Source organism: Cydia strobilella, chromosome 27, assembly GCF_947568885.1.
Source record: "Cydia strobilella chromosome 27, ilCydStro3.1, whole genome shotgun sequence".
In the NCBI taxonomy this organism is placed as follows: domain Eukaryota; kingdom Metazoa; phylum Arthropoda; class Insecta; order Lepidoptera; family Tortricidae; genus Cydia; species Cydia strobilella.
Genome location: NC_086067.1, coordinates 6,359,225 through 6,378,072, shown reverse-complemented (window position 1 = coordinate 6,378,072; position 18,848 = coordinate 6,359,225). Strand labels below are relative to the sequence as shown.

The window sequence follows — 18,848 nt, the reverse complement described above, 5'->3', positions numbered from 1 at the left end:
TTCATCCATCTATCCTGCGTTTTGTTTCTCGTTTTCTCTTTTTTAAGGTGTGATGATATGTTTGATTTCAAAGAATTACGTATAAGTTATAAATTACGAAAATTATCACAAAATGTAAAAAAGGGACCGGTGAATACATATAATCTAAATGGGTGTTTTAAAGTAGGCCTGATGTTAAAATACAAATTAAAAACGCAAAGCGCAATGTCTTTCACAACTGCATTATCAAAACGCAAGAATACTTTGTAAACAGAATCCAAGTTTTTGGAGTTTTCACTTCGCTTGGTTTCCGAGTCAAACGCGCACCTTAGGTACCTTTTTATTTACTAATTTCCTGCAACCAATAATTGCAATCGACGACCTGGCATTCAAACGGACTTTTGACGGACATTCCACATACGCGACTGGCAATTAATAGGACTCCGACAATTACTGCAGCACTCACGACGACCTGGCTTGGATTTGGACTCGAAAATCTGCTACGATTTGATACGCCGTACCGTACGCTTTCGAAAACAGAAGTAATGCAGAAAAATGCCGCCCACGTGTTCGTATTACCAATGCAAGGCCATGACCGGTCAGAAGTCGATGTTCCGCTTCCCAACTGGCGACAGTGCTCGATTGCAAACTTGGATTGACAACTGTGGTAAGTCTTTACTACTTTCTTAAAGCTTTCTTACATTAAACTTTCCTCTAACCAATTCAATAATTGATTTAAGACGAAAGTGGAGGACCCGCGCGAAATCGCCTTTTTATACAAACGGTCCTCATTTTCCTCTCTGGATATTAACATTATTGAGAATATTTTGACACAATTTTTTGTATATAAACCACAGCTATGTTAGATTTTTTTGGAATTTTTAATTATTATAAGAGTTAAAAGCTTTTAAAAATTTGTATGAAATCTGTTTTCGCTCCTAATTTTCAAAATAGTCAAACATAGGGGCATAGCTATGGTTAATATACATATGTACATCCAATTATGTAAAAATATTTTCCATAATGTCAATATCCAGAGAGGAAAATGGGGACTAACATAGTATGGAGATACGGCCATCCCCTTTTCTCTTAAAAAGTGTTTGCAGTTTAGGTATGTTGTATTGACAATGTACATATTTGTCTATTGATATAAAATATACCTAAACAGATTTTGTTTCAATAAATTATATTTTTTTGTGTAACAGGTATGTTACATATTACAGAGATACAGTGACAAATAATGTTATTGTCACAGATCATACAATCCTAGTGTATCGTTGTGTTCCAATCCATTGCATTTTGAAATTTTAGTTTTGTCTTTTGTCTTGGAAAGTATTAATTATGGGCAGTTAAACTTTAAGTATGAAACATAATTCAACATGGATAGATGTTTAGGAAATCAAGTTTTCCAAATACCCACCTACATCATTTTACAAGCATCTAATTTAGCCTTAAAAACAATGGAAATTATGTACATTTGGCATCTAATTCTAACTATTGGCATAGGCACTAGTTTTAATGAAAGTGATTTCCCGCTGATTTTCCAATCCCGCTGATTCTCATAATATTGTCACAGATCACATAAATATTGTCCTTCAACGAAGAGCTAGTTAGTTACATAACTTATAAAAAACTCATTGGTACAAGCCGGGGGTTGAACCTGCAACCTCCGGATGGAAAATTGCATGCTCTTAGCGCTAGGCTACCAGCGGTTATTTATATGGAAATAATATTAGTTGATATTTTGTATATTATATGTAAAGTATGTAGCCATATTTTAGTTGGTTTATATTGATATTTACATATACCAGTGAAAAGTTCTTGTTCTTATAATTTAATAATTGTTTGCTGACACAATGTTTGCCTTGCATAAGTAGTAGTAAATACCTTTTTGCATTAAATCCTCTTTAATACAAGCTTTTAGTTTCACCTGTCTTGTTGCTGCCTGTGTAGTGTAGACACAGACAGACGTCTGGTGGACGTCTGTATTCAAGTATTGCAAGTTAGGCTTAGGGCCAGGCCCACTTCCCGGTTTCCAATGAAGCTGAAAATTTGCATACATATGTAAGAAGGCAATGCAATATTGTGGTACCATCGAGCTGATCTGATGATGGAGACAGGAGGTGGCCATTGGAACTCTGAGATAAAACAACGCCACCTAATTGTGTTTGGGTTTGGGCTTTCCACAGGCAACGCAAGAGAAGTACTTACAGTCAGCAATAAAAGTTTGTATCAAAAATGAAATTTTTGACAAAAAACTAAAAATAGAGTTTAAATAAATATAATTTTCAGGTAACATTATGACCATTGCCCACTTGTCTCGAGATGCTCTTCGACACAAATATATCTGCATTGATCATTTCGAAAAGCGGTTCATTCAACAGGAAGATGGTAAACATAAAAGATTGAATAAGTTAGCCGTACCTGTCCATTACAAACGAGATCAATCGACAGAGAACTTCCCAGATTCACCAGTTGCATCAACATCAGAAGGTATGTGATTACCTATAATTAATTAGATCGTGCATGTCGTTACCTATACCTATCGTATGTATATATTCAGTGTCTTTGTTGGTGATGTGAAAAAAGATGCCCGTTTGCGAACTTCGGTGTTCGGATGCTGGTTAAAATGCTGCAAATGGTGTTAAAGCTATGAACATCGGCATGATTGATATTTAGTCTATACAGGGTGACCTTAGCCATTCGACAGACCCTGAAATCCCACGTAGGGTTACTTCTCAGGAATGCTCTATAACTTCCAAAACTTGTTCATAGATGGCAGCACCAGTCTCTCTCTCGCTACAACGTAAATCCGTAAGGAGTTCGTTTAGGAGGTGCAAGCGCGCACTGCTTTCCCTTAGAGCAGGTTAAAGACGCCTAGTCTTACTAAGATGGCATATAGTCGAGAAATTCGGACGGGCACCGCCGTGGCGGGGTGGCCTAGGGGTTCATGGCGTTAGCCGCGATAGCTAAAGACGCCGGTTCGAATCCGGCCTTCACCACTGGAGGGCTTCGTCACTTTTTCTTAAATATATGACATCTATTACAGTTCTTAATTTATATATAGTAGTGTGACTACTTAAAAAAAACACAAAATCAAAATATTTAATAAAATTATTTGATTTGTTCCCAAAACTTGTTAATGCTCTATAACGTTAACATTTTTTTAATTAGAACAAAAATAAAAATAAAAAATGTTCAAACAAAAGTTATTTCCAATAATCGACAACAAAAATAAACATATTGTATTAATCATTGGCAGTGCTGTTGCCAATTTGTTCGAAAATGTGCGGCAATGATGACATTTGTCAAAAGTCAGAATCGTATTAGTGTCATAAATAAAAAAGATAATCACAAAGGTCGAAGAAGGTTTCATACTATTTATTACCTCAGGAGCTACTAACACATACAGGCTGCTCCAAAGTAAAAAATCGTAATTTGTTAATTTCTTCGTAACTGCTACACCGGGTTTTGATACCTACTTTGTATACTGGTTCTAAATACCCTAATGCATATGTATATTTCGGCTGTGTCCAATGGCTAGGGACACCCTGTATAAATCAATTTGACTCGAAGCACCAAAAAAAACAGGAGAAATTTGTGTTTGTTTAGAAACCTATTATATCGTGTATGGTATTAAATGAAAGGGCATTCTAAGCCGGTTCTAAAAATATGTCTCATTACATTTTAGTCACGTGTTTTAAATTAAAATAAAAATAATTTTCAATACCTACCAAGTCCTCCTCCTCCCAGATACGATACGATACTGCAGATACGATATGGCAGATTTTTTTTTTGTATAATATACTACAAATCATACGTGATACCCTCATATCTAACCCCAAGAACGCAATTTTGAAAATAATTTCATTGTTTTTTTTATTTATTTTCAAAATTACAAAGTAACACAGTTCTACTTCAGTACCTATTTTACGAGACTTTCCATAAGCAGGGGGGGTGTCACTGCGCAGTTTAGGTATATTTGGCCGGCGCACCGCCCGGGCAGGTGTATGGCAGTGGGATGCCGCTCGGCTCGCACGATAGTCGTGTCACGTGCTCAACTGGCGCTCGCGCAAAGTTGAAAAATTTGAAAATAGACAATGGCTTCGAAACCTAAATCGCAATCTAATCTGTATAAAAGATAATGTTCTGTTTACGGATGTCTGAATAAACGGAAGAACAAGGAAGCAGAAAAAATCATTTTTTTTAAATTCCTGACTATATTGACCGACATAGTTTCAAAGGAATAAGTACTTATGTGGCATACCTACTTCCGTGAGAATCAGACATACTATCCCCGGCTAAAAATTTTATGTTTACAGAATCAACGTTTGTAATTCCTACATATTTATCTTAAAAATAATAAATCAGTAGGTATAGGTACAAAAACTTGTCAAGTGACAACCCCGTGCCGACACTTGCAGCTCGGTCATAAAACTGCGGCGCGCAAAGAAGATTCACGGTTCGTGCGCGGTTATAAGTTTCAATTTTGCTTGCAGGCGGCGAGTGTAGGTATAGTAGTTTTATACCTAAATCTGGCTTTTGTGAAGGAGTGAATTTTCTGTACGGTAGTACTATTAGTTATTCTGTGCCAAAAGTCTCGTTCCCTATTACTAAGACTTCGCTGTCTGTCTGTCTGTCCGTCTGTCTGTCACCAGGCTGTATCTCATGAACCGTGATAGTTAGACAGTTGAAATTTTTACAGATGATGTATTCTGTTGCCGCTATAACAACAAATACTAAAAAGTACGTAAGAAGATTCACGGTTCGTGCGCGGTTATAAGTTTCAATTTTGCTTGCAGGCGGCGAGTGTAGGTATAGTAGTTTTATACCTAAATCTGGCTTTTGTGAAGGAGTGAATTTTCTGTACGGTAGTACTATTAGTTATTCTGTGCCAAAAGTCTCGTTCCCTATTACTAAGACTTCGCTGTCTGTCTGTCTGTCCGTCTGTCTGTCACCAGGCTGTATCTCATGAACCGTGATAGTTAGACAGTTGAAATTTTTACAGATGATGTATTCTGTTGCCGCTATAACAACAAATACTAAAAAGTACGGAACCCTCGGTGGGCGAGTCCGACTCGCACTTGTCCGGTTTTTTAAAAGTAGGTAGGGATATTTTTTTGACATACCAGTTTAAAAAAAAAGTTATGAAATTATTTTCAAAATTACTTTCTTGGATATTAGGTATTATTTGAGATACATTTTACAAAAAAATTATTCAACGCTATCGTATCTGAAGGAGCCCAAACTTGGTATGTTTTGAAAATTATCGTCACTGCAATGTAATGATGTAATATATTTTTAGAACCGGCTTAAGATGCCCTTTTATTGAATACTACACACGTTACGATAGGACTCTACTCCTGTTTTTTTTTTCTGGTGCTTCGGGTCAAATTTATTTATATGGACTAAAGATCAATCTTGCCGATTTTCATAACTTTAACACAATTTGCAGCGTTTTGGGGAGGCCTTTGCCCAGCAGTGGGACACTAAATTACGCTAATAAAAAAAAACCGGCCAAGTTCGAGTCGAACTCGCGCTCCAAGGGTCCCGTACATTACACAATTTAAACAATGAATTTTTAAAGTGAAATGTCTTTAAAAAACCCGTAGGGGTCGGATCAAAAACTAAGTAATTAAGTCCGACTCACGCTTGACTGCACATGTATAATAGGTTTTCCTATGCGCGTGTAAAGATCTATTTTGTGTATTTTTTATCAACATTTTTGACCCAGTTGTTTCGGAGATAAAGGGAGGGAATGGTCGTTTCTTGAATAATTTCTAAACAGTTTATCTTAAAATTATAAAGAAATATATTTCAGATTCTCACAATGAGCTCTTCCATTTGGTATGTAACACGATATAGTTTGAAAACTTTTTATTTTTATTTTCTCATTTACCCCCCAAAAGCCACCGTGTTTAAAATGTATTTGTTTACGTTTCATGCCCGTCTTTGGGTCATAAACTTCCATATGTATACCAAATTTCAACTTAATTGGTCCTGTAGTTTCGGAGAAAATAGGCTGTAACAGACGGACAGACAGACGCACGAGTGATCCTATAAGGGTTCCTTTTTTTCCGTTAGAGGTACGGAACCCTAAAAAATAGTAGGTATATTATTATAAAGCAGTTCGTTACAATATTATGTACCTATTTTTTTTTCTAGGCCAAGGACCGACAGAATTAAAAGTATTAACACCAAAAAAGTTTACCCTGGTGTTAAAAATCAAGAAAAAAATGAGGAGGAAGGCGATTTATATGACACAGAAATATTTACGACACCGAAAAAACGCAAGCGACTAGCCGATAGCGACACACCGAATTGTAAAAGATTAAAAACTTTTATTGAAGATACCAAAGAAAGAAAGAATGAAGCATAGGCGATTGCAGAAAAAAATTCAGAATAAGAAATTAATAAATTTAAGCGCTAAATCTATTCCTAATCATTCGACACCCTTCCTGTGGAAGGGTGCATGTGAGAGTTCTCGTCCGCATTTCTGCTTTGGAGACTGTCGCGCCTCACCGTGTAGGGCGATCATCCGTTGTCGTGTCTTGGCTATGGACAGCTGTGCGTCTGTGAAGCGAGGCCCAGTTCCTGACTATGCCACTGTCCCACCTACCCGCTACTACGCTCAGGAGGCTATGAGTGTGGCGGCTGACGCAGACTTTGTAGAGCGTCGCGGCGCAGCGCTTGTGTGGCGTCGCATGGAAACCGTCCAGCCGTCCACGTGCGCGTGCGCAAACATGCCAGACGTTCAGGGTGCTGCCGCGGCAGCCGCAACAGCACCCTGAATGCGTCATTATATTGAACCTGCAATGTATTCAGTGAGCGAGCGAGCCTATAACACAAATAAGGTAATCAAATGCTTATAAGGGATTTGAGGCATTAAATGACAGGTTGTCTTCTCCACGGTTATCTTTAGCTATCAAAAATAAACATATCCTCCTCTCCTCATTCTTGTTGTTGTTTTTATTTAACTCTATGTTTTAGCAATTTACTTATAGGAATACAATTTGTGTTTATCTTTAAGAAATAGAATCACACAGAACCTGATATTATCATGCTTTGCTTTTTTAGGGTTCCGTACCCAAAGGGTAAAAACGAGACCCTATTACTAATACTCCTCTGTCCGTCTGTCTGTCACCATGCTGCATCTCATCAACCGTGATAGCTAGGCAGTTGAAATTTTCACAGATGATGTATTTCTGTTGCCGCTATAACAACAAATACTAAAAAGTACGAAGCCCTCGGTGGGCGAGTCCGACTCGCACTTGTCCGGTTTTTTAAAAGTAGGTAGGGATATTTTTTTGACATACCAGTTCTGAAGGCTCTATATATATTTAAGAAACATATGGGACAGTTGTATTTTATTTATCTACTGAGCAAAGTGGCAAAGCATTTGATGCAAATTTTGAGTTGTTTCCTCATGTTGGCTAACTGGCACCGTGCGAAGATTATGGTGGGGGTAAGTAAAACGATCGCAGCGCATAAGGTGGTAAAAATTGGCAACTAACGGACGTTAGCGTCTTTAACATTTCATACAAGTTATACTTATGGGTCGAAATGAAACTTTAATTTACGATTACTCCTGAGATATTCATTTTAATTGTATCTTGTAAGGGACCATTGTAATCTGTATGAAATGCTTAATAAAACTAACGTATTTAATTTGATAATTATTAATACTGTATCCGTGTAAATAGCTTTGCAAATACCACATACTATGAAATCTGTTTCTGTTTGTAGAAGATAAGAATGGGTATACTTAGTAAGTTATCCTTAAAAGATAGACATTTATCATCGCGTGCCATCGCGGACTTTTTAGTAGATAAACCAATGAAAGCTGACTGCATTAGCAAATATCTTCATATTTCAACCAATTTACACAAAACCTTAACAAACTATACGCCATAACCACCCTTAACTTTCCTCGAGAATCACCCTACTTTTTCATAGGTGAAAACCGCATAAAGGCTCCGTCACACACGCGCGTTTTGCGGGCGGCGCGTGAGCGGAGCGCAATGAAAGCGCTCCCGTCGCGCCGGCGTCCGCTTCGTCCGCAAAACGCGCGTGTGTGACGGAGCCTTTATAGTACATTTCGATGCTAGTGCGGAAAGTATGTCATTACGAGTACCGAGATATACCTACGGCTCTTGGCAAGACTCGGGACGAGTGAAGAATGACATTTCCGCACGTGTATCGAACGACGTTTTTTAATACAGTTGCGATAAAATGTGACTAAAAGGTACCACATTGTCGGTTGCCGATAAGGTTGATTTCAAATTGAAGCTTTATGGGAAGAACCAACGTTATTGACAACCGACAATAACTACCCTTTTGGTTGAAAGCGCAAATAAGAAAAACAACAAGTAAGGAATGAAAACAATATCGCATGTTGCCTTTGGAAACAGTAAGAAAAAACGCTTCTTCTTTGACAGGCGTTTCGGCAGCTATTCCTACCTCTACCTTCCAGAGCTATTCCGTTCCATACAGACAACTTATAAAGAACGGATTTTCAATTATCAATATTAAAAAATAAACGTGTTATAATGATAAAGAGGTAAGTAATGAAATATGTATATTTTTCGTATTCTTACATTAACAGTAGGTTTTTATGTTGGTTACGACGTAGGAAACTAATATTAACACTCATCAATAAGTAGTCATGAATTAAAACAAGTATTAATTTCAAAAATTGGAAAAGTAAAAAGCGAAGCGAATACCAACTTTCCGCACGCTAAACAGCTACGTAAAGTAGCACTTTTTGAGCAACTGTATTAAAAAATATATTATAGGGGTACGAGCTTAATAGACTGCGATCGGCATAAACTTCTAATGTCAACTCATGGTAGCCGCACTGAATAAGCCACAAAACACGCTTAGGTAGTAGTCCATAAAATCCATAAATACTAAAAAAAAGTTTTCTGCGTTTCATTTTTTAATGCAATCTTAGAGTTAAAACCACGCAAAGCAACACCCGTTCGTCCAGTCGCCCAGCGAGAGCGCGAGCGGCAAGTGCGGCGAGGCCCGAGGCTAGCACAATATTCTATGGCGCGAGTCACGCTAATTGACTCTCGCGTGTCTACTGCACAAATTAAGACGATGAAACGATGGGTAGGTACTAGGTAGTAGGTACCGACACCGACCGATAATTGGGGCATTTTCTATGAAAAGGGACCTTATTGTCGATGGCGCTTACGCCGCACAGCGTCGCGCGGCATTGCATTTATATCGGAGCATCGTTAATAATGGCGTAAGCGCCATCGACAATAAGGTCCCTTTTTATAGAAAATACCACAATTGTAATAGTAGCGAGCGGCCGACTCACTTTATGCACAGACTATGCTCAGTTTGTTGTGTAAACTTCATGCTCAAATGACATTCACGTCATACGTACGCTCGTCTAACAAAAATTTATACCTAATTCAATTTAAAATGCCATATTGTGCAGTCTTAAGCTGCAGAAATCACAGCGGTTTAAAAAAATCTTTCACGTGGAGGTATTTCCTATCACCGGTGGTTATTTCTTTCAATATAATCCGATAAATACGAAAAATCTGTTTATTTTGCATTATTTACGAATGTAAGTAAAACTATATTTTATTTGTTTGAACTTAGAGTTCATAATCCTTTGTCACTATTCTTTACGTTTATCTGGAATATTCGCTATCCTAAATGTCAAATAACTTCGCTACTTAAATGCTGCGCAATGTCGATATTTATATCGATAAAGTTAAAGCTTACTGTTACGATATTTCAAGTTTGATGTTTGGTTAGTAGGTAATAAATTATTATTTGGGATAATCAATGTCTATAAGTAAATATGGCAGCTCTGGTCATCAAGCACTAAGTTAAGTCGGGGTCATTTCATGGCAACCTTTCAAACCTTTGTATTCCTTTATATACATTTATTTGTTCTTGTTTTTTACACCCATCATATTTTCATCGTTAATATAATTAGACTAGGTACTTAATGTACTTATGCGTACAATGCATGCAACGTGCCATGAATAAACGATTTATATTTTCCATTTCTTTATTATTAAATGTTTTAGATTTCCAAAAGATGCCGATATTAAAAATAAATGGATTAATTCTCCTGGGCAAGAAAATTAGTTTCCCCAAAAATAAAGCACCATTTGCTCGCAGCATTTCTTAGAGAAAGATTTCTGGGGATAAAATTGACATACATCTGATCTCATCTAGCGTCCACACGCCTAAAACTTAATTATTAATTTAGTAATTATTAGTGACATTCGGGCTCACTAAATTAATAAAAAGTGTATCTTACCACGCAAACTAGCGTCAAATATTGAAATTTTGCAGCGCCCCTTCCTGATTTGATAGGCATGGGATCGATGATCCAGTTTAATGTTTGCTTACACACCATACAATTAATTTGACAATTGAATTAGGTTGTCCCGTCTAGATTGGGCTTAAATGCTGCTACAAATTATTAAAGACGAATACTGACATAGGTAATTGCAGATTTGTGATTGCAAAATAACAACAATACCGAGTTAATAGACTTTAAAGAACTATGATTTTATCTATTTAACCTTAAGATATATTTAATGTTTCCATTAACAACCTAGTTGGTCAATAAATAAGAAACAAATTTTTAGTTAGATATTTGTTGTACTGTACTACATATTATTTTTCATACAATCACGATTATCACTACCTATATTATGATCATAAATAAAATATAATCTAAATGTTATAAAACATACGGTAATGAAATATCAATTCCTAACCGAACACACAAATATCGATAAAACACTCGGATTACACTGTCCCCTCCCTACATCGAATGAAAGAAGTTCCCAACGGTTAGCTACTCGCAGGCGTGTAGAGATCTCGAAAACACCAGTGTAACGTGACCGTGAGATCCGTAACAAACCATGCGTAATTAGATCTTACTTATACTGGTTTCTTTAGCCCTTTTCTCGCCTATAATAAGTAAGTGATTTTAAAATATTTAAAAAAATAGCGCCATCTGGTGTTCAGTAGTTGTATTAGGTGAACGATGAGCGAGCTTTTGTGAGATGAATGAGATAATTAAAGAGTCGTATGTCTTATAACTTTGACATTATATCTTAGACCGTCGCTCGTGTAGCCTACAGTTGATAACCGTTCGAGAAATGTCAACCGGTAATAACCTATTGGTATGGAAAGTTGCTACGAATCAAAGCAATTGTGTAAGTGTGTAACGTATTTTAACGTGGCTATGAATGTGTGAGTTTAGCGACACTGGTTTTTATACTAAAAGCAGTCATTTCGCATCCACTAGTTTATTAATTAGTGTTTGTAACGAAACTTTGACGCCTTACTAAAGTACCCAATCAAACTTCAAAATCATGCAAATAAATTTTAATTTTGTCGCTGATATCTGAAACGCCATCTAGTAATAATTTACCTTAAAAGTGAATGTGACGTATTGGTTTATTGCGTGGAAGCTACAACAGATGTCGCAAGATAGGTGTTTCAACGCATGTTAGTCGTAAGAGTTGTATTAGCTCCGTGCGCCATCTAGTTCGTTACTGTGAACTAAAAAATAGCCTACAAGTATATGCTACTTAGGACGGTGCGCTTTTTTACTATGGGATTGGGTATCTGTACTAGTATAGTATTATATAATCTGTGTCAACGTCAACAATGCACCGATACAATAATTTCTGATTGAATTAACTTGTCAAATTATTATAATTATTATTTATTTAATGAATGTCAATTAATATTAAAGTGATGGCAGCAATATGTCAAGTTAACAGTATGTATTTTAAGATAAATAATTTTGGAGTAGGTAAGGTACATACACAAGTTTTAGTACCTATTATATATATATATATATCATTTAGCATAGTCAGTTGTTAACTCTAAATCTCCTAAAAGACTACGCAAATTCCCTAGTTATAGGTTGAACATAATAAGAACCGTTATAAGAATTTTCAGTGTTGCCTATGTACCTACTCTGTATTGCCTCTATCACTCTTATATTTGAGCAAACTTGAGGGAAATGGACGAACAAACGGTTTGGCGAATAAGGAGCTATTTTAGACCTTGACCAATAATACGCAATGTCAGCCGCGACGACCACAGATTTAATATATACGCTAGATGACGCAAATACCACGATTTGTATTGAAACCATGCGTGACGACTTTTTCAAACAAAATTTACGCATAATATAATTTTAAAATTACTTATCTGTGATAGGAAATATGTTCTTGCCTTTAGGTGCTCGCAATTTTTGGGCTGTTGCAGTTTATTATCATGCAACGAAGCATTTTTTAAGTTTTCACGGACGTCCGGCTGCAACAAGTGGCGGCGTGGACTGTAAAGAGCGACGGTCAACCTCGACGCTTGGTCGGGGTTCGGACAGGCGAAGTAGATGCATTTGCGTCTTCTATAGTATATACCTATATTTATTTTTGTGGCGACGCCCTTGCGCAACTTTTACGGTCCGTTGGCGGCAATAAGATAAGCTAGAACGTTTTCACATCGTCCAATCCGATATCTGATGAAGGATACGACTATAATATAAATAAAAAGTGCCATTTTATAATCTTGAAAGCGGTGTTTTTTTAGCTATATTTTTATAAACTGTAATAGATGTCATATTAAAGAAAAAATGACGAAGCCCTCCAGTGGTGAAGGCCGGATTCGAACCGGCGTCTTTAGCTATCGCGGCTAACGCCATGAACCCCTAGGCCACCCCGCCACGGCGGAACCCGTACGAATTTCTCGACTATACCTATATGCTATCTTAGTAAGACTAGGCGTCTTTGACCAACTCTAAGGGCAAGCAGTGCGCGCTTGCACCTCCTAAACGAATTCCTTACCGAATTACGATATAGCGAGAGAAACTGGTATATATATTTTGGTAGCTATATTTTTTAATATCGACCGCTGGATTTCGTGTATTTCGTTCAATAATATTTCCACTACTAGGCATTTAAATTCTACTAATAGAATCGAAAACGAGTGGCCAATACCAATAGATAGATTTCCGATATGTATCGCGAGTATTTTTAAAAATTTGCATTTCGCCGTTTTCTACCGAATTTCGAGTGATCGAAATTCAAAATTCCCCCCCCCCTTTTTTTGAAGTCGGCTCTTTTTCAAAATGAAGTACCTAAGGCATTTTTGGCATAATGTGTAGGGGGTGCTACCCGACGGATAGTTGTATCTGAAAAACCGGCCAAGTGCGAGCCGGACTCGCGCACGAAGGGTTCCGTACCATTACGCAAAAAATCACGTTTGTTGTATGTTGTATGGGATACATTTAAATATTTATTTTATTCTGTTTTTAGTATTTGTTGTTATAGCGGCAACAGAAATACATCATCTGTGAAAATGTTAACCTTCTATCTATCACGGTTTATGAGATACAGCCTGTCGATCGTAACTAGTTACGAAACAAAGTTACGCGTAACTCACACTTTTATAGATCTCACTAAATAAAACAAAGATTCATATTTAAAATATTTATTCGCTTTAAATATCACAATGTACATGCAACCAATATAACATTTTATATTCGATCACTTAAGTACATAACACTATATACACTAATAAGTACAGAACATAAAGATTGGGATAAAAAATCATAAATAATACATAATTAAAGTAAGGGCAAATAAATAGTGGAGCCCGAATACTGATAAATTGCATATTTAATATTATTTCACCTAATAAAGTTTCACCTAATGTTGATAACAATAAAACTATTAAATCTAATACTGGCGTTACTTATTCGAATCACTTTTTTTTTACTTTTTAAATAATTGACAACTAAAAAAATTTATTATGTGAAACACTTATTAGATAAAATAATGTTATAACGAATGACATAATTCGAAATAGCACGTTATTTACGTAATAATAGCTATATTTATAATTTGCTAATTATTTTAAATTAATAAAAGTAATAGAGCACCATGTTTAATAAGGCAAGCTTCAGTTTGAATTGACATTTATTTTAGCAGAAGACACTGACGTTACGGGTCATACACATTTTATAGCCTTATGGTATGTTTATTTCAGTACTTGAGACTGAAATAACAATATACATGTACCCGGGTCGTTAATTTTTAATGTACCGTAAAACGGGGTGGACTTTGAAATTTTAGTTTTTAAGCCATAAATATATTTAATGCGAGATTTTTTACAGGTGAACATCAATATTATAGTAATCTAACTAGTTACACGAACAGTTTCAGTAAATAATGAATAATGGTAATTTTATGGCCGTTTTAAAACCATCAAAGTAGCCCCAAATTTTCCTAAAGCCACCCCGTTTTACGGTACCTATTGTCCACAGTTTTTCTGAAGTGTTTAACCCTGACGGGTCAGGTACTAGAGAGTACTAGCTTCAATTAGGGAATCCAATAATGGAACAAGTGGATTTTATTTCGTTATTTTTCTTGTTGGTGCTTTAAGTAAGTAATACTTAAGTACTCTGTGTCCTATATGTTTCATTATGTTGCCTAACAATCCTTTTTTCTAGGGTGAATTCACTTTTTTGTCTCCTGGGTCACATATTGAAACTGGGATTTAATTGCACCAGAAAGGGATATTAGTGGTACATAATTTAAAAACAAATTATTTATGGACTATGTACATCATGATCGTGTTACAAGTGTGTTTCTGTTGTCCCCTGGCTCACAGGACACAACAGAAAAATAGGTTGATTACTGACCCTCTTTTACTAAAACATATTTATAATTATACACACCGTGTCTTATAATTATATTAGGTGTTCCTACAATGCCTTGCGTATAAGCTAAGTGATCAACAACATACAGTCGCCATCAGATATATCGGAGCGGGGAAAATATCTGATCATTCACTCTAACGCCTTGACAATAGAGGCGTGTTCAGATATTTGTGAGCACCTTGGCCGCTCCGATATATGTGACGGCGACTGTACAGTTGACAGTAAATGCATTGCATGGGCAAAGTTGCAATTAAGTATACCTAATCACACTTTAGATACTTATAGCCGGTAGGTGAATCTCTGACGGTTGTGGTGTATTTAAACGTAACAAAGGCACAAACTAGTTACGAACAAGAATATTTTTTGTTCGTAACTGGTTACGAACAGAGGGATCGTTTCGCAATTATGTTACGAATTGAGATTTGTTGTTCTCTTCATTTCGTAAGTGATGCTTATAGTAATCAAAAAAAATTTCACAGCATATTTTCCAATGAAAAATGGCTTAGCCAATTATTGTAAAAAAATATCATATTTTTGGTCATAGTTAAAACGTAGGTGTTATGATGATTTATAAAATGTTGCCATATTAAACCTGGCCAATAACCGTTCATTGTTTAAATGCAAAAGGCATTATTATATAATATTTAAGTAGAAATGCATAATTTTAATGTGATTTAAATCGCGACCTAGTTTTCTGTATCATTAAAATTGTGGGTATTTATCACGAATGTTCTCAACATTCGGGAAATAGAGTCCAGACGGGATGATCATATCGACCGATTTGATCAAAAATGAAATTGGCGTCAATCTTCAATTTAATCACCAATTTTAGATTTATTTATTTAAACTTTATTGCACGATATAAAATTGTAGAAAAGGCGGACTTAATGCCTTAGGCATTCTCTACCAGTCAACCATTGGGTCAAACAGAAACGTGTAGTTAGTGCAGGATTGTAGAAAGCGAGAAGACCCCAATGAGATTGGTGTGGGGGAGATTGTGGGAAGCGAGATCTTGATATTTGAGACCTCTAAATTAATAAAAATCCCCCCAAACGAATATACTAGCGTCACAAATTGCTATTCCTGTGACCGCACCTGGGTGTTTTAGCTAAAATAAATATTGAAAATCTGATTCTTTCAAATCTGGACATTCTTGGGCTCATTCTACTCAGAATCGACAGCATTCTCCATCCTGCCATTAAAAAAAGATGTCCCGAAATGTCCATTCCATTACGTCACGTTTTAGCGTGAATCTTTTTTTCACTTGTGCGTGACGTAGTGGAATGTACTTTTTTCATACAAATTTATGGGACATTTTTTTATCACCACGATTGAATATGCTAGTGATTCTGATTAAAAACACCCAAAAACACCAGGATCTGTGAGAATCAGATTTTCAATATTCATTTTAGAAAACGCCCACCTCCATTTTATTATCGGTAATATTAAACATATTAATAACGGGTCACTCACGTATTTTAAGTCGAAAACGCTCGACATGTTTCACTCCGTACCGAGGAGGAGGAGGAAGATATGTCTGTGTCTCACGGAAGTTTTGTTATTGAAATTGGTAATATTGGTCATAATCGGCCTGATTTGATCGGACAGTTTAATCAGATTGGCGAAAAATTGTCCCGTCTGGACCGGCCTTAAATCTAAGACCTGTATATATATGGTGGATACAGTAAAAATATTTTTAATTTATACGAAAAATATACAGTTTAAATTCGAGACATAAGCGATAAAAAAAACATCAGACATCATTAAGATGAAAAGGGGCGACGAGAGAGGAAAACGGGGACTACATTTGTATGGAGAAGTCGCCCCTTTTCCTCTTAAGTATTGGAAGATTTCTTTACGATTATAGTCCTTTTGGCAAGGCACCTAAGGTATTTAATTGTTTAATGCACCATTTTTTTATATAGCGAGTAGAACCAGTTATTCAACTTTGCTCTTCCTTGCCAGCATTTTGTTGTAGCTCTGAAAATAAATAATAAATAGTTATTTGTGCAACAAGAGAAGAAAGTTAGAATCTTGAGCGTAGCGAGGGACTCAAAAACACGAGATGTAAAATATCTTCGCTCTCGTGTTGCACATATAATTTTTCACCTCAGTAGGGAGAACATATTAAAGGTTAAAATGTATTTCGAATTACACAGAATAATACAGAGAAGCAAAAACAAAAAAAAAAAACGAATTTGTAATAGAAGTATGAAGTGGCAGTTCATGGCCTTCACTAAATTAAAAACTACTTTGTTTCACTCCCTGGAGTGACATAAGTAGGCTTGTTCGAACTGATGAGGTGAAAAATATCAAACAAGGAGGAATACATATAAAACAACAAAAAAAAACAAAGATCAGGTTGGGGTAAGATAAGCATCGGTTATTTTGCTCGGGGCAAGAGAAACAGTAGGTATCCTTCTCCGTAAGTATATTTAAATTAATTTTATTTATGCATTAGTTTTATTTTTATTATTATCTTTTAATGTATTTAAGTATCTCTGTTTATTTTAACTACAAGTTTGTCTTGCCCTAGTGTTACTCTTACACTACCTAACCTAAAATCTTTGTCCAATGTGCATAAGGACCCTTCGCTGATGGAAAGCCACATATGTTCTGTTAACTCACCTCCTCAGCCATCTGATATAGCATCGCGGCAGTATCTCGGCCCGTTTGGTCCACTAGCGTCTTGAAAATACCTCCGTCGACGTCGCTCACTTCAGACCTGTTAATATGCATTCATTGAGTTAACAAATAAAATGTGTCGTTTTCAAGCAAAAAGCACCACATTGTCGCTTGCCATAAGGACGCTCTGACAGCTCGTATAAAGATACTAGCAATTTTCGTCCTTATGGTAAGCTCTGTGGTACCTTTTGATTAAAAACGTCTCAAATAAGCATGTAAATATCCATACCAAAGATAGATATAACTCCGTAATAGATGGATACAGTCTAAGGAAAAAACGTGCCTCGAAAATCAAGAAAATTTGATTCTCGTTCAGAGGGCGCTACTAGCTTTGGCCTACTGTCGTATAGATGGCGTTGACGGTTTCGTTTGTTATTTAACAATTTTAACGCATTTCAGTGAAAGAACATGGGTCAATATCATAAAAATTATTAATGCAAATAAAAAAAAATATTTATCCATATTTAAATACATTTTATAGTATTTTTATAAATCTTCATTTTTAGTTTTAAAGTGTGTCGACAGATGGCAGTGAATTTACTGGGGTTACAAAATTTACTATGACAGTACCGCTCTAGTATAAGTTACTCTATGTCCATACTTAACATTATTAATGCGAAAGTTTGTCTGTCTGTGTTACCTTTTCACGCTTAAACCGCTGAACCGATTACTTGAAATTTGACATTGAGATAGTTTGAATCCCGGAGAAGGACATAGTATAGTTTTTATCCCGAAAATCATCCCTTAAGAGCGCTATTACATTTCGGCGTTGAGCGAGTTTAGGTATTTTACGCGCTGCGGCGGGCTGTGCGAGCTCAGTATGCCGATCCCTTCTACCACGTTTTCCCGCTCGCTCGCACTACAATGATGGATTAAATAATCTTGATCCTTCGTGAAGCATACTGAAAACAATTATAACGACACTAACTGTACTTAAATTTTAAAATCCTAATTATTGTTATTTGGTCCGAAAATACTAGAAAGAAATTATACTCGCTTGTTTACATGTTTCGTCATTACATTTGGTACAGGTACAGGGTAACCGTACCGCTTGGGTAGCGAAACTATTTTAGCTATATGTAGCAGTGTTGGCCGTAATTGTTAATTTTAATTAACCATTGATCAATTGCATTAACCATTAGTTCCGCCATTAACCAATTGCATTACGCACCAATTGCATTAAAGTTAATTCGAATTAAATTTTTGAGACGTTAATGGCCATTGAAGTTAAAGTTTTGTTTAGTGTTGTTTGACATATCAGTCAAATTTGACAGATTGACAGTTTTTGTCTTTTTTAGTGAAAATGAACATGGTTTGTTTGCTAAATTATATCCCAAAAAGATAATTTTCACTGAAAATGACAAAAACTGTCAATCTGTCAAATTTGACTGATATGTCAAACAACACTAAACTATGTCACTTAGTACCAAACTTTAACAAAACATGTTAATTTTCACTAAAA

The 18,848-nt window shown here is 36.1% G+C and overlaps 3 protein-coding genes across 3 annotated transcripts in view; 2 read left to right on the top strand and 1 right to left on the bottom strand.

Annotated features, from left to right (window-relative positions):
* The window catches only part of LOC134753608 (putative fatty acyl-CoA reductase CG5065), a 416,745-nt gene that overhangs the window by 270,286 nt on the left and 127,611 nt on the right, over window positions 1-18,848 (top strand). The window lies entirely within an intron of this gene.
* On the top strand, window positions 136-6,919 carry LOC134753630 (uncharacterized). Its single transcript, XM_063689566.1, has 3 exons — window positions 136-646; window positions 2,272-2,472; window positions 6,145-6,919. The coding sequence occupies exons 1-3, from the start codon at window positions 535-537 to the stop codon at window positions 6,279-6,281; spliced, it is 450 nt and encodes a 149-aa protein (XP_063545636.1). The 5' UTR covers window positions 136-534; the 3' UTR covers window positions 6,282-6,919.
* Window positions 13,455-18,848, bottom strand: part of LOC134753617 (probable multidrug resistance-associated protein lethal(2)03659) — a 73,727-nt gene continuing 68,333 nt past the window's right edge. The window contains exons 33-34 of the mRNA XM_063689554.1: window positions 17,330-17,426; window positions 13,455-16,681 (exon numbers count right to left, since the gene is read on the bottom strand). Coding sequence (XP_063545624.1) covers window positions 16,640-16,681; window positions 17,330-17,426 — 139 coding nt within the window. The 3' untranslated portion in view covers window positions 13,455-16,639. The remainder of the gene's footprint in view (window positions 16,682-17,329; window positions 17,427-18,848) is intronic.